We start from the raw sequence: 26,762 nt of genomic DNA, 5'->3' as shown, positions 1-26,762 counted from the left end.
TAAAATAGAAGGCAGGTTATGGAGAAGACTAAAGCAGGGGAAGTCTCTCTCTGTACCTTCTAACAGTGTCTGTAACTGCATCCATTATAATCATAATAATACTACTGTTTTTTTAGTCAATATCTATTTTCTACAGGATAGTGGATACTAACACATAAGGCAATGGATGCTCAGAGAGGCCTCCCTTTACATGCAAGGGAATAAATTTAAGCCTTAAATCTGTGCAGAAGCAAGAATGAGGTTACATATCCCAGGAGATTCTGGTTGTCTACCATTCACTCTCCCACCTCCTGTTCTGGCCAAGTCAGACCCACCTTCCTGTTGCCCAGCTTTGTTGGCGGCGGGGGGGGGGGGGGGGGGGCAGATTCTTTCAGTCTGCCTTTCACTCTCCCTGGAAGCCTGTCCATTAAGTGCTCTTTTCCAATGTTCTATTCGGTGAGAATTGAGGCCTAGTCTCTTGCCCTCATGACTTTAAATTTCAAAGCTCCCTCCTTTGCAGAGCCCAGCAGCAGGGTGTGGCCACTGTGTTTCTACCTGGTCAGTTCTGTCTTCATCACATGGCCCCAGCAGTTTCCCTTGCCTTCCTGGGGGCCCAGACAAGCATTGGTAGGTCTTGTGCCCCATTTCTTAATTTAGTTTAAAAATATTGTCAGATGCCCAGCCTGCTGAATTGTCAGACCCGTGTGCATGTCCAACCGGTGGATGTCCCCGTAAATGTGGCTCTGTCCCAGTCCACTTTCAGGCATATGTCACATACATGTGGTTTGTAATACCAATATGAGAATGTGTACAACTTCAGGGCCCTGGCAGCTGTGTGGCAGAGCTGGAATTTGAGCCTTTGTTTTAACAGTGGTGCTGTGGCCGGACTGGCATAGAAGGTCAGAACAAACTGGTCCCTGGCACAGGGAAGCCGTCCAGTCCACAGGTGAACAGGCTTACATGTGTGCAGGGTGGGGAGTGGGGGTTGGGGTGAGGGGAGGGGCATACGGGTTGTTTGTGTCTTAGCAACCCAGGTGAGGGAGGCCATGAAGTAGATGATGGGTGGGTCAGGAGAAGGATGTGTCTGACTGTGGGTCAGAGTAACCTGGGCCTCAAAGCAACTTGGAGGTTGCCTTATCCCCCTCCTCTCCAACTGCTTAAGACATCTTTATCCCAACATCTTTAAACACTTCTCCCCACCTGTCATGCTTGGTCAGTGCTGCTTCATCGGCTTGCTCTGAGCTCAGGGGCCTTTTCCAATAGGCTGCCTGCCCTGAGCCCCACCTGCCCTGGCTCTGGGAGTGAACTTGCTAACTGCTCACCGGGGTTCACACTGCACATAGGGCTTCCTGCAGACTGCCTTGGTTCATCTCCATTCTGTACAGTAGATACTGCTGTGAACCATTTTGCAGGTGTAGAGACAGAGGCCCAGGGAGGATAAGAGTGTGGGTGGCAGCAGTCCTGCACCCTGACTAGCTCAGGACACTTCCACTCCCACTAAAAGCCCCAGCACCCTCCGGCAGGGCCAAGTTCAAATAGCTGGGAAGACCTCCTCAGACTCCCTACTAAACTTTCCTGTTGATGTACCTGTCTTTTTCCACCCTGATTGTGAGCAGTCCGCTCCTCCCTCACCCCGTTCCCTAGCCCCTGACTTCTGTGTTTGACCGAGGCCTGAAGATGCAGATGTGAAAGCGCCATGTCCTAGCCTTCTTCAGAGATGCTCGCAGTCTAGCAAGGAGGAAAGGATGAACCTGTACATGGCAGGTGGCACACAGCAGTAGTAATAGGGCCAACAGAGAACAAGAGCTCCTGTGCCAGGCACAGAACTGAGACTGGTAAAAAAAGTTTAACTTCTATTTTTTATTTTTTGAACATTTAATGAGAAAAGCATTCAATGAAATTTTAAAAGTTAAGATGGAATAATTTATAATAAAATCATCAACTTAAAATATCAGCCCTTTCATTTTGGGTCAAGGAGACCAACAGTTTCCATTTATTTTTATTTTTTAGGTATTTTATTGTTTATGCTATCTCAATTGTCCCACTTTTCCCCCTTTGTCCCCCTCCACCCATAGTCCATCCCCACCCCATTGTCCATGTCCATGGGTTCTTTTATGTTCTTTGACTAATCCCTTCATCTTCTTTTATTCAGTCTTTATTCCCTCCTTCCCCTCTTACTGCTGTCAGACAGTTCCTGATTCTATGCCTCTGGCTCTGTTTTTCTCATTAGTTTATTTTGCTCATTACATTCCACTTATAAGTGAGATCACATGGTATTTGTCGTTCACCAACTGGCTTATTTCACTTAGTATAATAGTCTCCAAGCCCATCCATGCTGTTGCAAATGGTAGGAAATCCTTCTTTTTACTGCTGTATAATATTCTATTGTGTAAATATACCACAGCTTTTTTATCCACTACCCTACTGATGGGCACTTAGGCTGTTCCTAAATCTTGGCTATTGTAAATAGCCCTGCTATAAATAGTGGGGTGCATAAATTCTTTTGAATTGGTGTTTTGGGATTCTTAGGGTATATTCCTGGCAGTGCAATTGCTGGGTCAAGAGGCAGATCCATTTTTAGTTTTTTGAGGAAATTCCATACTGTTTTCCACAGTGGCTGCATCAGCCTGCATTCCTGCAAACAGTGCACTAGAGTTCCCTTTTCTCCAAAACTTCTCCAACACTTGTTTATTAATTTATTAATGATAGCCATTTTGACAGGTGTGAGGTGATATCTCATAGTGGTTTTAATTTGCATCTCTCTGATGACTAGTGATTTTGAGCATCATTTCTTATGCCCTCTGTATGTCCTTGGAGAAGTGTCTGTTCAGGTCCTTTGCCCATTCTTTAATTGGATTGATTGTCTTCCTGGTGTTGAGTTGTTATATGTTTTTTATATATTTTGGAATATATTTTGGAGAATAAACCCTTGTTCAATGTGTCATTGGCAAACATGTTCTCCCATACATTTGGTTCCCTTTACATTTTGACGATGGTTCCTTTAGCTGTGCAGAAGCTTTTTATTTTGATACAGTCCTGTTTGTTTATTTTCCCCTTTATTTCCCCATCCCAGAGGATGTATCAGTGAAAATGTTGCTACACGAGATACCTGAAATGTTGCTGCCTATGTTTTCCTCTAGGATTTTTATGGTATCATGACTTGTATTTAAGCCTTTTGTCCATTTTGAGTTTATTCTGGTGTATGGTGTAAGTTAGTGGTCTAGTTTCATTTTTTGGCATGTACCAGTCCAGTTCTCCCAATCCTATTTATTGAAAAGACTGTCTTTACTCCATTGTATGCTCTTGTCTCCTTTGTTAAATAATTGCCCATAAAGATATGGATTTGTTTCTGGGCTCTTTATTCTGTTTCATTGATCTATGTGTCTGTTCTTATGCCAGTACCAGATCATTTTGATTACAGTGGCCTTGTAGTATAGTTTGATATCAGGTATTATTATCCTTCTCAAGGTTGCTGAAGCTATTTGGTGTCTTTTTGGTTTCATATAAACTTTTGAAATATTTGTTCTAGATCTGTGAAATATGCCATTGGTATTTTCATAGATTTCATTGACTCTATAGATTGCTTTGAGTAGTATGGACATTTTAATGATGTTAATTCTTCCAATCTATGAACATGGGATATGCTTCCACTTATTTGTACCTTCCTCAATTTTTTTCTTCACTGCCTTATAGTTGTCTGAGTATAGGTCTTCTATCTCCCTGGTTAAATTTATTCCTAGGTACTTTATTATTTTGTTGTTATTGTTGAAATAGTAAATGGGGCTGTTTTCTTAGTTTCTCTTACTGATAGTTCATATTGATGTACAAAAATGCCATCAATTTCTGAATATTGACTTTGTACCCCACTACTTTGCTGAATTTATTAGGTTGAGTAGTTTTTAGTGGAGCCTATAGGGTTTTCTATGTACAATGTCTTGTCATCTGAATATAATGACGATTTTACTTCTTCCTTCCCACTTTGAATGCCTTTTATTTCTTCTTGTCCAAGCACTGTGGCTAGGACTTCCAGCACTGTATTGAATAAGAGTAGTGAAAATGGACACCACTGTCTTGTCCCTGATCTCAGGGGAAACGGTTTTAGTTTTTGCCCATTGAGTATGATGTTGGCAGGAGGTTTTTTGTATATGGCCTGTATTATGTTGAGGTATGCCCCCTCTACTCCCATTTTGCTGTTTTTTATTTTTTAATCATAAATGAATGCTGGATTTTATCAAATGCTTTTTCTGCATCTATTGATAAGATACTGTGATTTTTGTCTTTCATTTTTTGTGATATATCACATTTATTGATTTGTGAATATTGTACCATCCTTGCATCCCTGGAATAAATCCAACTTGATCATGGTGTATGGTCTTTTTAATGTATTGCTGCATCTGGTTTGCTAATATTTTGTTGAGGATTTTAGCATCTATGTTCATCAGAGATATTGGCCTGTAGTTCTCTTTCTTTGTTGTATCTTTACCTGGTTTCAACTGTTTCCATTTAAACAGAGAATTAATATAGATATTTTAGCCTATATTTGATGGCACAGAAATGGAAAAGTCATACAAGTTTCACTGAGACCTTCCCTTTCCTCCAGAGTATAATTTGTACAGTTGCTCCTTCGTTCAGTACTCAGACTTTATAAAAATCACCAGTTCTTCTTTGAAATATATCTACAACTCTTCTGATGACAACACTCTTAAAACCATTCTTATAGAACAAACTGTTATTGTTCTCTGTCCTCTCCATGAAAAAAGTACTGTTGCAGAGTTCCCATTATGCATCTGAGCACTGAGACACAGTGAGGGCTTATCACTGGCTGAAAGTCACAGACGAGAGACTGAGGCCCCTGAGATTTAAGCCTCGGCTTCTGGCTTAAAGACTGTGCAGGCTGCAGGTGGGGAAGAAATATTGCTTTGCGGCCTGTGGCCAGGTTCTGTGAGCGTTGTGACGTGCATTTTATACCACTAATCTGAGTGTGATGGAGATGGGTGACAATCCACAGAGGGGCCCTCCTCCGGCCTGCCAGAGCCTGGCAGCGAACCCGCTGTCTTCTTCCTCTCCTGCCCTGTCAGCTCCCTAAGGACATGCAGTGAGTGTGTGCATGACATGGGTGCTCAAGCATAATCTGAGATGGAGGTTTCTTGAAGGTGAGGAAGGGGTGCTCCCTTTGTGGAGTTGTTGCAGTGAGCTCAGCCACCCTCTTATGGAGGCCCTGTCTTCTCCCAGGATGACCTGGACCTGACCCCAGTCTTTCCACTCTTCTCCTGCAGGGAGCCGGGAGGCTGCCTTCACGTACGCCATCATAGCTGCCGGTGTGGCCCATGCCATCACAGCTGCCTGCACCCAGGGCAACCTGAGTGACTGTGGCTGCGACAAGGAGAAGCAAGGCCAGTACCACCGGGACGAGGGCTGGAAGTGGGGTGGCTGCTCTGCCGACATCCGTTACGGCATCGGCTTCGCCAAGGTCTTTGTGGATGCCCGGGAGATCAAGCAGAATGCCAGGACTCTCATGAACTTACACAATAACGAGGCAGGCCGCAAGGTAGGCAGCCAGGGAGGGGCGCTGGCAGCTCTGGCAGAGATGCTTCAAAACAGCTTATTCTTAAGGATTGGTGTTGGGTCTCCGGTAATGAGCCTCAGAGCTCTACCCTTAGCTTGGTTCTGTCTTCGATTTGCTGCCAGTCAGGACCAGTGTATGTCAGGAAGCTTGTCAGTTAGTAGAGAGGTTGAATAACCGAATCTCTGTTAAAACAAATTGGATGTGATTCAGCAAGATGGAAATGGGGATGTATGTGAACTCTTATCCTTGGGTCCACGGATCAGCTGTACAAAACCCTGATTGTGGGGAGGGGTTGAGATCAGTTCAGTAGGAGTCATCCCTATGGAGCAGGACCGCTAACATGTCATTGATCACCTCAGCCAAAACCTGTAGCTCAGAATAAAGGAGGTGACCATTCTCTTCTTATTGCCTCCAAAGATCCTCCTGGATTCTGAGTTCAGGTTGGAAGAGAGCTGGCGATGTTCTAGGATATATCTAGTGGAGATGGCTGAGATAGAGAGAGGGCTGGACACATACCAATGAGAATCTGGCTGTCCTAAGGCAAGGCAGCAGATGGGTCTGCAGGTGCCCAGTGAGTGTGGGTCCACACGGCAAGGGGTATCCCAGAGAGGCAGCTCCAGCCAGTGTGAGGACAAGCTACAGCCATGAGAAACAGAGTGAGTTACCAAGAAAGAAGTGAGCTCTTTATCCCAGGATGTATTTGGGCAGAGGCAGCTTGACCAGTCATCTTGGGGTACCTAAGTCCATGTTGCCTGGCTCAGGCAGTGCCTTGGGCTATGGCCTGAGGTTGGGTATGGGCTCTTAGGTGCATTTGAAGGCTGAGGCACTCAGAATCGATTCTGGAGCCCCCAGACCCAGGAGGTACGTTTTGGAGAGGAAAAGCTCAGATGTTGGGTTGGAGCTCTGTAGCAAAGTGTCTGTGAGACAGGGCAGATGGAGAGAGAGGGCTTATTGCTGCCTGGATGCGAGACATATCACTGCAGCAACAGGACTTGTGCTACTTGTGCTGACATCACTGGGGGCCACAGATGCAGGTGCCCAGGGGAGCTGAGCAGGAGAAAGAGTGACAAAGATCTAAGAAAGCATGCACAAGGCCATGGTGAACCAAGGCATGCAGACCACCTACTTGGCTCCAGCCATTGTGGCTGTGCAGGAACACCAGCCCACTATAGGCAGACATTCTCCTTTTAGACTCAGGTTTTTATGTACAATCACTTCATTTTTTAAAAAGTGTTGGCATTTCAAACTGATAGTTACTGGTAGAAAAGGTTAAAAAAACACAACGATTTCCAGAGGCTCAAATATATAAATCTACTGGCTACGTATGGGCTGTGAGCTGTGCCACTTGGGTGACAGATGTATTGAGTGGCACAGATCTTGTTCTGCTAGAGCATGTCTGTGGGCCATGTAGCCTTCTAGCTCTGGATATATCAATTCACTTAATTCTCAAGGCATCTCTAAGAACAATAGCATCATTATCCCCATTTTACAGGCAAAGCAACTGAGGCACAGAGTAGTTAAATAATGTGCCGAGGGTCCCACAGCTAATAAGCAATGCTAGAATAAGAGCCAAGCATGTCTGGCTCTCACGCTGGCATTCTTTGTTCACCACATGCTGCTGTGGCATGGTGGTCAGAAGGCTGCCTGTGGACTGACACTGGCTGCCTGGGTTCAGATCTCAGCTTTGTCAGTCATTCCTTCCCAGGAAGGAAGTAGAGCTGGCAGGAGTGTCCTCAGGGCTGAGGTGAGGACAGAGGAGACAAGGCAGGAGAGAGCTTACCTCAGGGCTGGCACACAATTAGTCCTCAGCACAGGGTGGCTGTAATTCCAAGCATTGGAAACCTGTCGTGCAGGAAGGAGCCTGTCTGGTAAGTGGTGTTGGGGAGTAGCCTGCACACCTTGGAGGGGAGCAAGGTCCCCTGATGGCAGACATATGGGAAGGAACAAGCTGGCGCTTCTTCCAGCCCTCAGGTGGCCCGCCCTCCCTCCTCCTCTCCAGCCTCTGGCCACATCCTGTGTGTGAGAGCCTCCAGGGAGTCCATGGAGGAGTCATACCAGCAGAGCCACTCACCTGGCTTGCCCCAGGATGAAGACCTGGGGCAAATTGCTAGGCCCTCCCTGACACTCCCTGTTGAGTCCTGTGGCTGGGAGCTCCTGCCCAGGACCAGCTGTCCCTCCAGATTGTTCAGCTATTCATTCTTCCTGGTCTTTGTAGTCCGATCACTCCTTAGGGCCTAGGGCACAGGTCACAGACTCTCTCCTGCTCTTGAAGTGCTCAGTCCCTGGGGGCAGGAATAAACCAGACAAGTGGACCCTCTTCCAGCCTCAGTTTCCTCATCTGTGGCTACCTGGTAGGACCACTGTGAGAATTAAAGAAGAGAATTCCTAGCTTCTGGTAAGAGAGGTTCAGTGTATATGAGGTAGGAGAGGGTTTCATAAGCCACACAGCTCCAGGGCCATGAGGGCTGTGGTTGCTGTTCAAGGGATATCTAGGGTGGTGCAGATGCTGGATGCTGTCAGATGTCATAAGACCAACCTAAGGAGCTTCCTGGAAGAGGTGTACCCTCAAAGACGAGTGAGGTTTAGTTAGGCAGGGAAGAGAAGTGAAGGCAACCCAGGTGTGGTGTGGGGAGGTAGGGGCAAAGGCCCAGAGATGGGGGCTTGGGGACACGTTCAGGGGCCCAGACTGGCTGGTCTGTGAGTCCCTGATAGGGTAACAGTAGCCATAGAGCCTGCGAGGTTGCCTACCAGTCCAGTGAGTGAGATCCTCATTTCCCCCCACCCCCTCCTCCAAGATCTTTCTGTGGCTGCTCTTCTGGTTTCAGCTCAGATGTGGCCTCCTCAGACAAGCTTCCTTTTCAATTCATTCCTAGCCTTTTCTCAGATGTCATCTTGTTCCTGGGCTTGCTGCCCCCCTGCCTTGCTCCACGTCAGATTGTAAGCTTGAAGGGCACAGGGACCGCATGTGTCTCATTCAGAGCTGTACCTCAAAGACTGGCGTACAGTGTTGCTCTGTATGTGTAGAAAGTGAATGGTTGAGTACCTTATGGTCACTGAGGAACCACTGATGGTTCAGGAACAGGGAAGGGCAGAAGTCATAGACACTGACTCCAGGAAGGCAGAGTGAGGCCCTGGGGACAGAGATGAAGACTAAGCACAGGCTGGGCCCTCCCAGCTCAGGGAAACCCTCTGGGGGGATCATCTCCACCTGTCCAACTCCCCTCTAGTTTGTGAGGGGATCCTGGATGCTTGTGAGTGGCAACTTTGGCAGCAGTTCAACTAGAGCCAAGAACTGGAATTTGGGACTCCCTACCGTACAGAGGAAAAGGCCTGACCAACCACAGGCCTTTTTGTGGTGTGCGGTCCCCGCTGGCCCTCAGACATCTAGGACAGTGGCCTTACTGCTCAGCCAGATCACAGCAGGAAGGTGGTCTCCCAGTCTGGCCCTCTCTGCTACAGGGCACCCTGAAGGCCCAGACATATATCTAAGTGGCCAGGGACAGGGACCGCCAACTAGCCCGGGGTATATAAGGCTTAGTGTATATCAGTTCTGAGTCTCATCCCTACTTGGGCCCTCAGTTTCCCTATCTGTCAAATGGGCACTATGACACTCAATTTGCTCTGGAACCCAGGTACTGGTCAGGGCCAGGTGAGGGCATACACAGGAGGTGCCCTGGGATCCTGCTGCGTGCCATTTATCTGAAGCCATGGACACCTACCCCATAACCTCCTCCACCGTAGGCTTCTGTGGGCCCCACACACATGCACAGCAGAGGTGGGGAACCGAAAGGAGAAAAGAGGCCAGCCTGCAGCCGCTCCTGGCTGAGCGTCTTGGAAAGGATCACAGATGTGTTTATCACTGGCTCCTTTACTCTGGCTGTGAGGAGACAAGACTCAACCTGACCACAGGCTCTGGGGCTTGTTGGCAGCTGGTGTGAGAAAAGGAGGAAGCAGGGGAAGTCAGGGAGGGGATGCAGTGTGTGCACAGAGGGGCAGAGGTGGTGGCAGGCCCAGTGAGGGGAAACCCGGAGGAGCCCACTGACTCACCTCCAGATGGGGGAGAGTAAATGCTGTGGGAGCATCCTGCCATCACAGGTCTCCAGTTTCCACTGGCAGAACCAAGTGCTGGCCTGTGGCGGTGGGCCACGGGGCTGGGGAGGCGGGATACCGCAGTGGGCCCACCAGCCTTTCCTCCCCTCATGGTCTCATGCAATTGTGTGGTCTGCAGGGTCGACTCAGAATGACTACGTGAGAAGATAGAAATTACAGTTTCTCCCTATTGAAGTTTAAGGGCCATAATATTTTTGGATTGAAATCACAGACTGTTCATGTTGGCAACGTAGAGTATTAGGTTCACATTCTCACATATGGGGTTTGGAATCATAGGATCTTCGGTTGGGAGGGAGAGAGACATCAGAAGTGCTGGGTTGAAACCGTTGGATGGTAGAATCGTTGTGGCTTTGAGTGATTTCTTTCCAGTCTTTTGGGCAGTGAGGAGATGAGCAAACCATGATTCTTGCCCTCAAGGTAAGTCGGTCTAGTGAAAGAGTCAGATAAGAGGAGCAAAAATTATGGTTCAGGGCTCACGCCACAGGGGAAATCCCACACGGAAGGCTCAGAAGAACCCAGAGGAGGGAGTGCTTTCCTTGGGGAGAAGTCTGGAGACCTCTAGGGGAAGTAGGAAGGACCATTAGAAGGGCTTTGAAGGATGAGTAGGAGTCCTCCAGGTGGGCAAGACAGGTGGAAAAGAAAAGGGCAGTTCAGGCAGAGGTAACAGGATGTATAAAATCATTAAGTTCTAAAAAAAACATGGTTGGGTGGCGGGTTGGGGGTGCTCCATGTGCCATAGTTCCCATTTGACAATGAGGAAACTGAGGCCCCAAGTAAGGATGGAATTCAGAACTGATATACACTAAGCCTTAGTTACCCCGGACTAGCTGGCTGTCCTTGCTCCTGACCACTTGGATATGTGCCTGGGCCCTCAGGGTGCTCTGTAGCAAAAATTGAGGGTCTGGCCTCCCCAGAGCTAGGCTGGGAGACCACCTTTCTGCTGTGATCTGGCTGAGCAGTATGGCCACTGCCCTGGGTGCCTGGGTGCCCCGTGGGGACTGGTGAGCTACTGAGGCCTTGCTGTGCACTGAGAGTAAAGCATGTGGGGAGCTCAGGGGGCCTCAGGGGGAGGGAAGGGCCCTTAGCAATCCCTTCCTGGGAGTGTGGTAACTGAGCTCAAGAGAGGCCACCCTGGGGATTGGGGCCCAGCTGGGATAGGGCTGGCCCCTGCTGGAATGTGCTGCTTGCTCCCAGGGAGGTGAGCTCAGGGGGATGGAATTCCACCTGAGTGAGAAGTCACCTCCCAGTCCCTGCCCAGCCTCTTGCTCATAGAAGGTGCCGGTCTTGTCCCTTCCTGCCCTGCCCTGTCTGGTCTGGGTGCTCCTAGGAGCTGGATTCCCACCTTGCCTTGGCCGCAGGCAGGCCTGTGAGTCAGGGGACACCAGGGACCCGGCCAGGCTGCTGGGGTGGGGCCTTGATAAGGCTTGCTCAGCTATGCTTCTCTCCACTGTCCTGAGGGCCACTTGCATATTTGACCAGATAGAGTGGTCAGTGGTGGTACGTTGAGGGCCTGGGGAGCCAGGCTCTGCCTGGCCTGAAGCTGGCTGACCAGGCCAGGCTGTGAGGTGGACTCCTTAGGTCGCCATAACCTCTGTTTCTGCCCCAGATACAGGAGCAGATGTGTGTTCTCACCTTCCCGATTGGAAAGGCCTCTAGCGAGAACTTAAGGGACTGGGACCAGGGGCAGCTTTGGGTAAACCTCATCCTTCCATGGACTTGATTTCTTCCATGGTGGGACCTTATGGTGTCAGAAGGGCCCTCCAGGGCTGACATGTGTGTTGGGGGAAGACACAGGGTACTTAGGACAAATAGATGCCAACCCTGTTTGCAGCCTCCACACTCATGGAGTCCACCAAACTTTTTCCTGCCTCAGGGCCCTTGCACATGCTGTTTTCTCTGTCAGGTGTGCTCTTCCCACAAATCTTTGCATAACAAAGGCCCTTCCTGACTCTCTTCCCCTATGTCCATGTCATCTCTCTCTGTATATCACCCTGCCTTGTTTTCTATATAACCCTTATCATCATATGAAATTATCTTACTTAACATAGCTTTTTATGTTTTCATTGCCTGTGTTTTCCCACCACAATGGCAGTAACATGAGGGATGGTATACATTTCCCTATACTTAGAACAGTGTCTTGCACATAGTAAGTCCTCAAGAAATATTTGGTGAGCGCATGAATGAAATGACAAATATCTGCTCTTACCCTGGGGAATTTCCCAGGAATACAGTTGCCAGATTACACAAACAAACAAACAAAAACAGTAGTCTCAGTTAAATTAAAGTGCTAAACTATTTTCTGGAGTGGCCGTGACATTTTACATTCCCATCAGCAATGTATGACTGATCCAGTTTCTTGACATCCTCACCAGTATTTGGTGTTGTCACTGTTTTTTATTTCTGCCATTTTGATAGGTGTGTGTGATATCTTACTGTGGTTTTAAGTAGCATTTCCCTAAGTGCTTACGATGTTGAACATCTTCTTATATGCTTATTTGCCATCTATGTATGTCTGCTAACATCTTATGCCCATTTTCTAATTAGATGGTTTATGTTGTTACTGTTGAATTTTGAGATTTCTTTATATGTTCTAGTTGGTAGTCTTTTGTCAGACGTATGGTTTGCAATTTTTCCCCCCAGTCTAGAGCTTGTCTTTTAGTCCTCTTCAAGGAGGTCTTTTACAGAGCAAATCCTTAGCTTTGATAAGGTCCAGTTTATCCACTTTTCCTTTTATGGATAGTGTTTTTGGTGTTGTCTAAGAACTCTTTGCTCAGCCCTAGGTCCCAAAGATTTTCTCCTATACTTTTTTCTGAAAGGTTTGTAGTTTTACATTTTATATTTAAGCCTGTTATCTGTTTTTTTAACTATAAAACCAACAAAGGTTTATATCTTTTAAATTTTTATTTATTAAAATATACAGAACATAAATCTTAACATCCTAGCCCTGGCCAGGTGGTTCAGTTGGTTGGAACATCGTTCTGTCCACCAGAAGCTTGCGGGTTCAGTTCCTGGTCAGGGCACATACCTGGGTTCTGGGTTCGACCCCCAGTTTGGGGCACATATGGGAGACAACCAATTGATGTTTCTCTCTCACATCGATGTTTCTCTCTCTCTTTAAAATCAATAAACATATGCTCTGGTGAGGATCGAAAAAAAGAAAACTTAGCATTCTAACGTTTCAGTGGCATCAGATGTACTCACTTCGCGTAGCCACCACCACCATCCGTTTCCGGAACTCTTTTCATCTTCCCCAAACTGAAACTCTGTCCCCATCAAATCCAACTCCCTGTTCCTCATCCCTGCCCCTGGAAGCCACCATTCCAGTTTTTGTCTCTGAATTAGACTACTGTAGGGACCTCATGTGAGTGGAATCCTACAATATTTGTCTTTCTGTGACTGCCTTATTTTAGTTAACATGGTGTGCTCAGGGTTCCATTTTGAGATAACTTTTGTAAAAGGTGTACATTTGAGGGTGTTTTGTTTTGTTTTGTTTTGTTTTGTGTGTGTGTCTATTTATGTGCTCAGTCTGGCAACTCTCAACAGCCCTGCAGCCCTGCAGAGGAGAGCGGCTCCTGGACAGTGCCAAGGGGAACTGTAGAATCATTTTAGAACAAGAGACTCTTCCTTCCTTGGGTCCACTGAATTGATGAGAGGCTGACATCAGACATGGAGGGCCCTTGGCAAGGCCACATGCACCCAGAGAGCAGAGCAGCAGGATTCACACCTAGGGCCCAGCTCCCAGCTCGGCTCCCTTCCTGCTCCCTGTGGCTGGATGAGGTGCAGATGTGGGGCCTGAGAAGTCCATCAGGGACCACCCACTGGGATGAGTAGGCCAGGGTGTGTGTGATTGGAGGAAAAAGCCAGGACATGTCCGGAGCAGAAGCTGCTGAGGAGGGATCAGGGGAAGCAGCCCAGGTCCAGATGGAAGACACCCATGGCCCTTTCTGGCGTGACTCCATTGGCTGGAATGTCATTCCATAACCTAAAGGTCACCGGTTTGATTCCCAGTCGGGGCACATTCCTGGATTGCAGGCTTGATTCCCCATTGGGGTGTATGCAGGAGGCAGCCTATCAGTGTTTCTCTCACATTGATTTTTTTTTTCCTCTCTCTCTCCCTTCCCCTCTCTCTCGAATGAGAATAAAATAAACCTTAAAAAAAAAAAAAAAAGACACCCATGAGTCCTAAGGTTTTTGCAGTTTTCTCTGATGAAACAGCAAGGGAAGGGCCCAGCACGGCCAATCATTGTTGGCACAGTAATACCAGTGGACCGTGCCTGGGAAGGAAGGTAGCAAGTAGGGAGGCCATGGTGGTGGGGAGCAGAGATAGGGAAGCGGCATCTCCCATGAAGAAGAGGGCAAGAGAAACATCTTGCAGCATTATGCAGCCCAGTCCTCAGTATCCCACTCTGCTTTGGATGGGCTGCCGAGACCATTTCCCCACTGCCGTACAGGATGGACACGGGCAGCCTAGGGCAGGCCCAGAGGACGCTCAGCCTGGAGTGGGGCAGCCTCAGTCACTGAAGGGCTAGAGGGTGGAAGTAGATAGGACCAGGACTCAAGAAATAGAGGTAGGTTGGGAAGATGCAAGTTTTAGGTCTGGTGAAAAAGAACTTGCTACCAGAAAGTGAAATCAGCTGGAAGGCAGGCATGCATTTGCTTGGAGAATAAAGACATGATTCTAATGCTAGCACTTGAAACACATGTACTGATTTAATCCCCACAGCAGTCCTAAATGATTAGCATTCTCTGTTCTCTCCATTTTATAAATGGAAAAATGGAGAAACAGAGAGGTTAAGTAACTCACCCAAAAGCCACACAGCTGGCAGGTGCCGCCCTGAGATCTGAACCTAAGCAGTCTAGCTCCAGACTCCATTCTTAACCACGGAACTGGTTTACCAGCTCCAGTAATTCTTGGACTCAGATGTGTTTATCCCCACACGTAGTTCTGCCATACTGTGATTCTAAGGTGTTATCCTAAGATGCTGAGATTCCAGGTTTTGGAAAACTTGGACATTTCAATTCTCCAAAAGGCCCTGATACCCAGCAATTTGGGGCTTGTGGATTACTCAGGTGCTGTGAGTTCTCTCCTGCTCTGGTCACTGTGGCCGTAGGAGAGTCCTCAGGCACTGTCCTCTGACTGGGAGGGGACACTTCTGGGCCAGAAGGGACCTTGGCTGTGTGAAGAGGAGGGTTCTCCCAGCAGGGAGGGGCCTGGGCCATTATGGCGGGTCCAGGGTGGGACTGGATGAGGAATTGCCCAGACTGGGGCATGCCCAGGAGTGTCCACACCTGTGCAGAGCCCTTGGGCACCTCCTCTTTTAATGGAGTTTCTGGGCCTGCTTAGCGTGGTGAAGGCAGCCTGGGAAGCTACATCCTCTCCCCTTGCAAAGTCCTCCTTGTCCTATCAGGCAGCTGTGAATTACCTCGGTGTCTCCCAGAGCTCAGCCTGGAGCCTGGCATATGGTAGGTGCTCTCAGTGAGGTGGGGTGCTTATAGCTGTCCAGTGTAGTCACAAAAGGCCACATGTGGCTACTGAAATTTAAATTAATCACAGATAAATAAAATTAAACAGTCAGGTGCTCAGTCCATGATTTGAGTGACTCTCGGCTACCATATTAGACAGTTCCATTGTCACAGGTGGGTTTGGTTGGACAGCATCTGCCAGCTTAGAGTGCAGTGGGTGCAGACATTGGCATTATTATTGTATTAAGGGGAGCTGGGGAGGTCTCTGTAGTGGTGGGAGCAAATCTTTACACCTCCCTGACCCCCTGGCCTGCCCGAGATGGGGGTCTCAAATAGTGACCATCTGATCTCTCTTGGAAGGAGTTCCCAGCGTGGCTGCTGCTCCTGTGGCCAGAGGCTCATTTGAAACCAACCTGAGTGGGGAGGGGCAGTCTGGGGAGCCCTGAGAGGCCAAGTCAAAAGGCAGCCATGGGGACAATTGCTGCCTTTGTCCTCAGGAGGGGTATTGGGACTCCTGGGTGTTATCAAATCTGCTGGGATGAGGTGGGGTTGGGGTGCGACCCAAGTGGTGATGAGGAAGGCAGGGGAGGGGACCAGCAGGAATGGCCCTGGAGACAGGGGCATGGCCTGGTGTGTGGGCAGGAACTGGGCAGGAGTCAGCTGCTGTCACTTCCCCTAATCCTGCACACTTGCTAGTCCTGTGGGGAGAAATCCAGGTGCTGTTATGTCCTGAAAAAGGAGTCCTTACGTGACAAAGGGTAAGAGCTTCTTTAAATTGTCACCTTGCAGTGTGCATTTGAGATGGCAAATAGTCATTACTCAGAACTGGTGAGCACCTGCTCTGTGCCCACACTCTTTCTACCCGCGTTAACCCACTCCATCAGCCCAAAAAGCTTTGGGGGTCCATGTTAACTCCATTTTGCAGCTGAGCAGCTGAGGTCCAGACAGTGACTGAAGCAGTGTCCCAGACTCCTGAGCAGTCCCAGCTGCATCAGGATAAGGGCACACCTGATTTCAGGGCCTCCCAGGACACTGGGGGAGGGGGGCGAGCCCTGGCCAGTGGGGCGTGGGCAATATGAAAGCAGCGCTCAGCTGCTCTGTGTGCCCCTCTCCAGGCCCAACACAACATGTGCTCTCCATAAATGATCTCACAGGCGAGGCACTATTGTCATCTCTCCCATTTTACAGGTGAGAAAAATAGAGGCACAAGTAGTTAAGAAGTGGACTGAGCTTGCCCAGGTAGAAAGCATCTGAGCCAGGATGCCCTTCCAGCCACCCTGCCTCTGCAGCCTACGCTCTATGCAACCTCTTCTTAGCCCTCAGTAGCATGTGGGTCTGTCTGTGTGTGTCTCTGAGTACACATATAGTGGGGGCATGTGCCTGGAAGGATTGGTAGTGTTTTGAAAGAATAATAATTCTGACAACAACATTTGTAAAACACTTTGTCATTTGCAAAACCTTTTACACTTTCATAGCCAAGCTTCACACTCTCCTCCAAGTGAATGGAATAATTGTGCCATTTTGCAGGCGAGGCACCTGATGCTCTGGGTGGGTGCCGCTCAGTCTGCTTGGAGTGTGACTCTGCAGGGAGTTGTTCTGCCCTGGGCTTGAGAGCTCTGGGTGGAGGCAGGTTGGAGAACTCCTAGCCACATTGTACTCTTGACTCATGAAAGGATGTCCGGCTTTGGTTCTGCACTGGGAGATGTGAATGCTATGGCTGTGGCAAGAGTACCAGTAAAAACCCAAACTTTGCAACTTGTTTGCTGCGTCGTGTTGGTTAGACTTCTTACTTCAAGCCTTAGTTTCCTCCTTGGGAAAAAGGCAGTGATAATTTGTACTTCTCAGAGGCCTTGTGCCAATTGAATGAAATAATACCCATAAAGTGCTGAGTCCCATGCTTTTTTGTGTGATGCATGCTCAGAAAATATTAGGTACTATTATAAATATTGTTATTGGAAGTAATAGTAATTTTAAAGCCACCTTAGATTCTCAGCCCTATATTCCATTCCTAAGAGATTTTTTAGATCTTAGATTCCATTTTTGTCATGTGACAGCCACATCACATGCTAGGGGGACTTGGGCAAAAGGAGATGTCCAAGAGATCATTGAAATGTTCACCTTCCTGAACAGAGAGGGTCACAAGGAGACTAAGCCATTGTGATCCCACACTGGTGAGGTCAATATGGGAGCCTCAGTCATGTCTGAGCAGCCACCTCTGGAAAGGGTCTTGCCTTGTCCTTCCCAGCCCCTTGCCACCAGTGCCCAAGTATATGCCCCATTCTTGGACCTGCAAAGTTTTCCGTGAAGTCCAGTCTTCAGACCAGAACTTCCATCCAAACTTAAATCTGGTGTATCCAGCTGCCACCCTCCCCCTTCTTGCTGTCTTAAACATCACTCCTGACCTTTTTCCCATGCATATGCTCCTGCCTTTATCTCATCCCCCCTCAACTGTTCAGTTCAGGAAATAGTGGGGCTGTCTACGTCAAAATCTTTGGCTTTGTTCTTGACTCCTTCTATCACACCCCACATCCAACATGTTGGTTCTCCCTATAGCATCTATCCAGAATCTCCCCCTTCTACAGCCTGCATTTCTGACCCCATGGTCCAAGCCATGATCATCTCCTACCTGGAATAGTACAGCCTCCTAACTTGTCTCCCTGCTTCCACATTGGCAAATATAAGTTAAATCATCTCCCCTCCATCCATAACCTCACAATGGCTCCCAACTCACTCAGAGCAGAAGCTGAAATCTTCACAATGTACAACAATGCCCTTCATGACTTATGACCTTCTGACCTTATTTTCTTCTACTTTCCTTTTGCTTGCTCTGTTCCACTGACACTGTTCCTCAAACACAGTGGATACTTCCTTACCGCAGGGCTTTTGTACTTGCAGTTCCCTTTGCATGGAGCACTCCCCCTCCAGACATTCGCCTTTCCACCACCCAAAGACTCAAGTCTTTGTTCAAATATCACCTTCTCAAGGGGAACTTTCCTTACCACCCTATTTGAAATTGCCCTCCTATCTGCTCCATCGCTTCCCATCTCCTTCCATGTTTTCTTTTTCCACGCAGCCCTAATGACCACCTGATATAATATTGCTAGTTGGCCAAGTGATCCCAATGTGGCTGGGAGAATTAAAGTGTTGGTTGTCGAAGGCCCCCTGGGGGGACACTTTATGCTCAGTCGGAAGTTTTCTTAGACAGTTCCATTGTCTAAGAGACTCGAATTGCCTTCAAGACTCAAGAGTCTGTGCTTTCAATGTTTGTTCCTATGGGCCAGCCTTAAATGGGGGTTTTGTTTTTAAACACCTATGTAGGCCTTGTCTTACTCCATACACTGTTCTAAGTACTTCATGTATATTAACTCATTAAAAACCTAGTTAGTTAAGTACTTCTATTATTTCCCTTTTACAAATAAGGACACTGAAGCATAGAAAGGTTCACTGACTCACCCAATGTTATACAGTTGATAAGTGGAGAGCAAGGATCTGAAGCCAGGCAGCCTGGCTCCAGAGTCTATATTCTTGCCATATGTAGTTCCTCTGTTTAGGCATTTATTAACACACTCATTCATTAAATATTTATAGCATGTCTTCTTTGTGTCAGGTGTGAGACTCTAGAGACCAAAAAATGACTAAAATTTTGTCCCTGCCATCAGGGACACAATCTCACAGTCTAGTAGGAAATGCAGAAAATATAACTAAGGGGAAAGAAAATAGTATATATCCATTCAGAAAACATTCACTGACACCTACTGAGTGTCAGCCCTGTTTTTTAGGCACTGGAAATCAGACATAAATAAGACAATTTCTGCTTTTGAGGTGTTTACATTGTAATAACAGGGAAAGGGTGAATTACTGCATGTATTCATGATGGCATGAACTGGATCTGGTAAAGGGAAGTGTGGGGGACTATGGGACCCCAGCATAGAAGGTCTAACCACTTGGGGGTTGGTTTAGATGGGTAGATGGTCAATAGATGGACTGATAGGAGGAGGGATGTATGGACGGATATTTGGAGGGAAGGCTTAATGGATGGGTGGATAGATAGATGATAGGCAGATAGATAGTAAAGATTTGGAAGGATGGTTAGAGAATGACTGTATGGATGGAGAAATGGATGAATGGAGGGGTGGAGAAAGGGATGGAGGGATGGATGAATAGATAGTTATTTAGAAGGATGACTGGTTGAATGGATGGGTGAAAAGCTGAGCTCATTACTGGATGGTTTCCCAGTAAGATCACCAGATCAGCTGAGAAAGAAAGGGATGGAAATAGATGCATTCATTCATTCAACAATATTTATTAAGCACCTATTTATGTGTCTGGGATTGTTTGAGGCTCTGAGGATTAGATATTACTTGCATTTAGGGAGCTGACATTCCAGAGAGAAAGCAGAGGACAAACAAATAATCAGTTATATCTATGGTCAGAGAGTAATGAATGCTGTGATGAAAAAAGAAAATAGGATGAGAGGGCAGAGATGACAGGAGCAGGGGAATTTATATTAGGTAGATAGGAGAAGCCTCTCAGAGAAGGTGAGCTCAGAACAGGAAGTGAGGAAGTAAGCCACCTGGGGAATAGCACTTGAGACAGAGGGAATAGCAAATACAAGAGTCTGGGGCAAAGTGACTCAATGAACAGAGGGAAAGGGGAGATGAGGTAACAGATAGATGTATTTGGGAATGGGGGGTTGGGAGCAGAGGAGATAGGCAGTTCACCCCTGGCACCCTGTGAAGACTATGGGTCTGGTTGCATCCTGGGAAGCCAAAGGTGGACATTGAATGTGGCCTGATTTAGGTTGGAAAAGGCACCTCTCTCCTTGTTCCCCAGTTATGGTTTCCCAGCCCTGCTCCCTCCTGGCATGTTCACAGTTGGGAGGCTGTCAGCATTTTAATTACAGCTCCCAGTGATCAGTGGTTTACAACTCAACCATAAAACAGGCCTTGGGCAACATGTGGCACCTCTGAGTGATTTACTTCTCACCATTTCCATATTTAGTGCCATCTAATGCCTGTGGGCCAAGTTTTCAGAGAGAAAAACGAAGGAGGAATTCAGAGGGAGTTGGTTAAATTAAGCCTTTTTTTTTTAAAACACATAGATCTATATTTCACTTGTTTCCTGTGATGATTTCCCAGCCTTTAAAAAGTTACAAGATGCCAACCAATGATATATTCCATATTGTTCATTTCTAAGAGAGCCTAGTCCCTTGCTATGCTGCCCTTTTCTCTTGAAAGTATGCATTTGCTTCCTCTCAAGAGAAAGCTGGGTTTAAAAACCCTGTGGACTGAGTGTGTGACTAGGGGGCAAAGGCATTGATTGCCTAATTTTTACATACTCCAGGCTGGACTTCACATTATTTGCTCCCATTCCCTCCTGAAGAGCGGATCCTCCTGACTGCCAGCCAAGTCATCTGCAGGGTGTCTCAAATTTTAATGTGTGCACAAATTGCCTGGGACCATGTGGAAATTCAGCTTCTGATTCTGTAGGTCTAGGCAGGGCCTGAGAATCTGCATTTATGACAAGTTCTCAGATGATGCCCTGGCACCACGCTTTGAGCACCAAGGATTTTGACTAGCATGTCTGATAGAAATTAATATGAGCCACATGTGTAAATTTAAATTTTTTCTAGTAGTTGTATCAAAAATATAAAAAGGATGACATTAAGTTTAGTAATATATTTTAATTAATCTGATATGCTCAAAATATTGTCATTTCAATATGTGATCAATATGAAAAAGGTGACATATATTTTGTTCTTTTTTTTTTCCATAATAAGTCTTTGAAATCTGGCATTTGCTTTATGCTTATAGCACTTCTCAGTTCAGATGAACCACAGTTTCAAGCTACCCTGTGGCTGGTGGCTCCTGTTTTAGACAGCACGTATCTCATTCTGGCTTGAGTACCTCTGGAGATAGGGACCTCACTCTCTTCTGGGAAGTCCTTTCTGTCCCTTCAGGCTCTCAGTTGGGAGTTGTCAGGACCAGTTTCACTCCCTGCATCTCCAAGGTGGTGGGCATCCTCTGCAGAGAATAGTTCAGCAGAAATTTGGAAGCTCCAACCCCTTGAAGTTCTCTCCTCCAGCCTCCCCCTGTGAGGTGAGCACCTCACATACTCTGCCTCAGTTAGCAAACCTGAGACAATTCCTGTTGTTGCTGTTCTTAAGCCCCAGTTTTTCTTGTTGGAGAATCAGGCTCAAAGAGGTTGAGTGGTGTTCCTGCAATCCCCCAGAGCTGGTACACCAAGTCTGGGAGTTAAACCTCTTCTCCCTCTGTTGGGAGAGGCTCTGATTCCTTCAGCATAACCTGGTTTCAGAGGACCACCCCCCCAGACTCATTCACGCTTATCCAGACACACAGCACTAGCCCACATGGTACAGATACAGCTTCAGAGATGGCCAGGAGGGTGAGCATCAGAAGCCACACAGCTCTTGGCGGTCAGGCTGGGACAAAAACCCAACTCCTTCTTAGTCCTGGGTAAGACCCCTCCTACAGCAGCTCCTTGTAGCTTCAGAGCAGTAAGGAATGGGTTGGTTATTCCTCAGCCATGCCCACCCCCTCCACCCTGACCCCCGGGAGAGGCCCCACCCCATCCCAGCTGGAAACTGCCCTGGGTAGTGATAACCCAGGGTGTTTTTCCCAGTCACCTAGGTGGAAAAATCCCAACTCCACCATGGTCAGAAAGGTTATCTCAGGGGAGGGGTCCCTGCATCCATGTCCTCTGAGCTGGCTGTGGGATAGCATGGAACCTCGGGCCAGGCCAGCCCACCCTCCCAGACACCAGCTCCTGCACCAGACACCCACATGAAGGGAGTTCCTGTTCTGGGATGGGGACTTCAAAGGGCTTCATTGGTCCCTGATTGCCAAGGCAGGGCCCCACTGGGGTCTGGGCATTTCATCTGGGGGTGGCCGGGGGCATAGAGGGTGTTCAGGCAACAGGACCTGGCTCTTGGGTCCTTCTCCATGCTCTAGAACATTTGCCCCTTCTGCCCCTGTCCCTTTCAGAGCCCCTCCTTGGGGGCTTCTGCTTTTATCATCTGTGAACTAAGTCAGGGCCTCTTTAAGGCCTCACTGTGAAGGAAATGGCCATCTAGGCTCCTGCGCTAAGGTGAATTCATTCATGCATTCATTCATTCATTCATTCATTCAACAAATACTTGTTAAACATCTTCGAGGAGGCAAGATGCCTCTTGAACAAAACAAAGGAGAGCAATGTATTTCTGCAGCTGACATATAGGCAGGGAGGGGAGAGGCAAGCGAAGTGATCTTCAAGTGCCCTCAGTGCTCAGGAATGTGAACCCGGGTTATATGAGAGGGGTGACTTAGGGGAGAGTGGGTGGGGCACCACGGAGAGTTTGGCTGGGGAGGATTGCTTTAAGGAGCAGAGCTGGAGCTGAGGATCTGGAGGAAAAAGCAGCCAACTGTAGAAGCCCTGAGGCAGACAGGGTCTTGATGTGGTTCACAAAGACCTGACATTAGGTGTTCACAGAGGGGATTCCGAGTTGTGCAACCATCACCACAACCAATTTTAGAACTTTTTCATCACCCCCAAAAGAAACTACATACCCATTAGCAGTCACTCCCCACTCCCCAGCCCCAGGGAACCATTAACCTGCTTTCTGTTTCTGTGGATTTGCCAGGTATGGACATTTATATAAATGGATCTTTTGTGATAACATGTGGTCCTTTGTGACCAGCTTCTGTCACTCCGCATAATGTTTTCAAGGTTCATCCATGTTGTAGCATGTATCAGAACTTCATCCTTTTTATGGCTGAGTAATATTCCATTGTACAAATATGCCACAGTTTGTTTATCCATTATCAGTTGATGGACATTTGGGTTCTTTCATCTTTTAGCTATTGTGAATAGCGCTGTTGCGAACAGTCATGCACAAGTTTTGTGTGGATGCATGTTTCTGGTCTGACTGTTCCACCATCCCTGTGGGTAGATACCACATGTCCTTAAAGTCCACTATTTTCAGGGTTGTCGCTGTAAAAGCCCAGGCCTCTGAGTCAAGAGAGAAGGAGGATCAGGCCAGATGTAGGCACTGGCCTGCGGGCAGCACGGACCCAGTCCTGCCTGGGGTTCTCTGGTTCTGCATTCCCATGGGGCTGGCCAGGGCTCTGCACGTCAGCAGATGCTATGGACACTGGCTTGGTCTTTATCAGCTTGGGCTGATTCACCACCAAAGTGGGTTCACAGGGGCCTGCCCTTGGAAAAAGGCTAAGTGATTGCCTGGCTTCTGTGTGCTTCCTTGTTCTTAATCTGCAGTTTTTCTGGCTGAGCCCCCCTCGTAATGCCTCTTGCACCAGCTCAAGCCTCTGGTCTGTCCTCCATGTAGCTGTCTGAAGGGACTTCTCAATGCCAAACAGCCCTTTGTCCCATCAAGAGGCCTGGGCAGCCCTCCAGCCTGAATCACTGTCCTCCTTAAATTTCTTGACTTTTCCTTGCTTTCTGCTCCCTTCATACTGGCCTTTGTTCATGACATTCACTCTGTCCAGCCCTCTCCTTCTTTTTGCACAGCCACTGTTCTCAGCTCAGGTGGTCATTTTCTCACTTCCTCATTTCAGTGGTTCCATTGTTACTGTTCTCAGTCATTCATTCCGCAAGTGCTTACTGAGCACCAGCTATGTTCCAGATACCAGTATGGGTGCTGGGGACACAGCAGGGAGCAGATAGACCAAGTCCCTGCCCTTTGGCAGTTTACATTTTAGTGGGAGACAAGAGAAACCAAACAAGGAAAATGTGTACTATGTCAGATACTTATACCTATGAGGGAGCAAAAGAAACTAGGGTGGGAGTCAAAAGAGTGTCCGTGGAAAGGTGAGATTTGAGCAAAAGCCCAAGGAATTGAGGGAAAGAGCCATGTGGAGAGTGGGGAAGAGTGCTCCATGCAGAGGGACAGCCAGGGCTAGGGCCCTGAGGCAAGGACATGCCCGGTGTTTTGGAGGAACAGAAAGGGATGCCTTGTGACTGGAGTGGAGGGAACAGACATAAGAGGTGAGGTCAAAGAGGTAGCAGGGGTTGGATAGGGGTAGACGGAGGAGGACCATATTGTGAGCCCTACGCACCCAATTCCCAGCTTCAACGACTCCAGCATTTGGCCTACAAACATCAACATCATCTTAGTTGCCACTCTGGAACAGTTTAGGGCAAATTCCAGTCATCATATTTATTTCACCCATGAATTCTTGTGTGCATATCTAATTGATAAGGATTTAAAAAACCAGTAATAACAACGAAGGACTGCGTGAGCCTGTGTCATGCAGGAGTGAATGGTGTGCAGTGGTGTGTATGAGGGTGTGTGTGAGAATCCATGTGTGTGTGAGCATGGAGGGCACAGGGGACGTGTATGGGGGTTTGTGTGTGAGCATGTGAGTTGTGTGACTATGAGGGAGGGAGCAGGTGAATGTGAGCACACATGTGACAGTATGCGGTGATGAGTGGGAGGGTATGAGAACCTGTGTGGGGTCACTGGGCGCCATGCATAGGGGAGGACACGTGTGTGTGTATAGCACATGGGATGTGTTTGGGGATGTTTGTGACTATGTGCAGGGGCAGACAGGTGTATCGGGGGGCAAGTGGGAACCTAGAAAAGCAAGTCTGGAGATGAGGAGTTGTTTGTCCACAAGACCCCACTTCACAGAGGCCTTGAGAGCCAGGCAACAAATTCTGGGCTTTCCCACCAGTACAACAGGGTGCCACAGATGGTGTTTGAACAGTCATAACCTGGCCAACACTGAATTACAGAAGGTCTCTATCAAGACCAGGAAAATTTCCTGACTGGTTTGGTTGACACTGCTCTTCCTGAGACCCGGATGGGACTCTGCCTCCCTTGCAGTCAGGGCTAACCCAGCTGCACTCCAGTGGCCCTGTTCTATGGAATGCAGGTTTCCCCCACCATCACACCCGAGGCAGACAGCAATATGTTCTTGAAGTCAGTGCATCCAACATTACTTAAAGAATGTGACTAAGAAGAAAATATTCCAAGTGTTTACCAAGAAAAAGCTGTCTTTTCTCCTCTTTCATCTGAGTTGCCCAAAGGAATACAGCTGCAGCCGAATGAAATGCAGCTTTCTGCTCATGATGGATTGACGCACAGGAGGAGCAGCAGGAGGAGGAGGAACAGGAGTAGCAGGAAAAGAAGGAGGAGCAGGAGGAGAAGCAGAGGGAGGATCAGGAGGAGGAGGAGGTGTGGGAGAGGCAGTGCAGTCTCTGGGCTTGCAGTCTACAGCCTCCCTCGCAGGGTGCCGACACCTATAGTCTCCAGGGGGCGAGACCCAAGAAGGGCTCTGGGGAGATGCACCTGTAGGGAAGTGAGGGAGAGAAGTTGGGATGTGATGCAGCAGCAGCAGCAGAGGTTTTAGCTGGTTCCCATCAGAAGCTCAAGGGCTGGAATTACCCTTTAGAGTTGTCCCAGTTGAGGCAGAGAGACCAGGCCTTTGTAGCCAGCATCAACCAGTCATTGGCTGGGGCTGCCCTGAAGAGGCAGAATCCCATGATGAGAGCATCTTTTAGGAGAAACTTGGCTGCAAGCATCAGTAACCAACACTCCAGGCAGCCAGATGGTGAGTGCTCAGGTCCTGGACCTGAGTAGGTACCACAGTGTCCACTGCACGAATCTGCTTTATGAACCATGGCCTGAGGGAGCAGCCTTCTCCCAGCCCTCCACTTTCCATGTGTATAGCTGTATCACAACTCTAGAGCTAGACTACCTAGTTTTGAATACCAGTTCCAACACGTCCTAGTTGTGACTTCTTGGTGCCTCAGTTTCCTCATCTGTAAAATGGGAATGATAATAACACATGTCTCATAGGTTTCTGTGAAAATTCAGTGAGCACTTAAAACTGCAGCTGACTCCAAGTCAGTGGCTTTTATTGGAGCTTGGCCTGGTTCCTGCCCTCATGGGGCTCACCGTCTGGTGGGAGGGACAGGTGTGCAAATAGGAAGTTATGACACAGAGCAGCTTGGGAATGAAGTCAGCATGTGGATTTATTCTGAGAAGTTGTCCCGACTCTTATTCAAGACCAACACAAAAATTTCACATTGTGCCATAAATAATTTAATAACCATAAGAAGCCTGTCACGTTTCCCAAGTGCCTCCTTTGGTCCAGCACTCTATGCCTTTGGTCTTTCAGTCCTGTCACCGCCACCACTGGGTGTGTTTCGTTGAATGAGGAGACACCACTGAGGCTCATGAAGTGGTCTAACTGGTGGTCTAATTGACCCAGGGTCCCAGCCAGGGTCTGGTAGATTGCACAGTCGCAGTAACAGAACAGAGTTTAATAAAGGGATTACTTACAGGAGTGCGGGCTGTGTTGAGGGAATCCTCTGAGGGATTTTGCAGCACCAGGGCTGGCAACAGTGTGGGGCTCTTCCTACCTGGGGGCCTGAGGGGCAATGAAGGGAACAGTGTAGCTGAAGAGAGGAGCTACTTGGTTCCTTGGTTACAGTTACAGGAAACCAGTAACAGCCACCACATGGCCCTACAGAGGGCAACAGGAATAAATGTCCTAGTCTCTCTCCCTTCCTGCCCTGTCTTCTGCAGGATTTTCAGCTAGCTAGACCTGACCGGAGGCTGGAGGCCAGGGAGCCTACGGATGTAGTGTGTAACGGTGGCCTTTGGGGGCAGAGAAGGGGGCTC

At 48.0% G+C, this 26,762-nt stretch overlaps 1 protein-coding gene across 1 annotated transcript in view; it reads left to right on the top strand.

Moving 5' to 3' along the window:
• The window catches only part of WNT7A (Wnt family member 7A), a 61,294-nt gene that overhangs the window by 20,591 nt on the left and 13,941 nt on the right, over window positions 1-26,762 (top strand). The window contains exon 3 of the mRNA XM_054574951.1: window positions 5,256-5,527. Coding sequence (XP_054430926.1) covers window positions 5,256-5,527 — 272 coding nt within the window. The remainder of the gene's footprint in view (window positions 1-5,255; window positions 5,528-26,762) is intronic.

Source organism: Pteronotus mesoamericanus, unplaced genomic scaffold (genome assembly GCF_021234165.1).
Source record: "Pteronotus mesoamericanus isolate MK-2021 breed Mesoamerican mustached bat unplaced genomic scaffold, CSHL_Meso_final contig_27, whole genome shotgun sequence".
Classification (NCBI taxonomy): domain Eukaryota; kingdom Metazoa; phylum Chordata; class Mammalia; order Chiroptera; family Mormoopidae; genus Pteronotus; species Pteronotus mesoamericanus.
The sequence above is the reverse complement of the archived record's forward strand: the minus strand, read 5'-3'. Positions and strand labels throughout refer to the sequence as shown.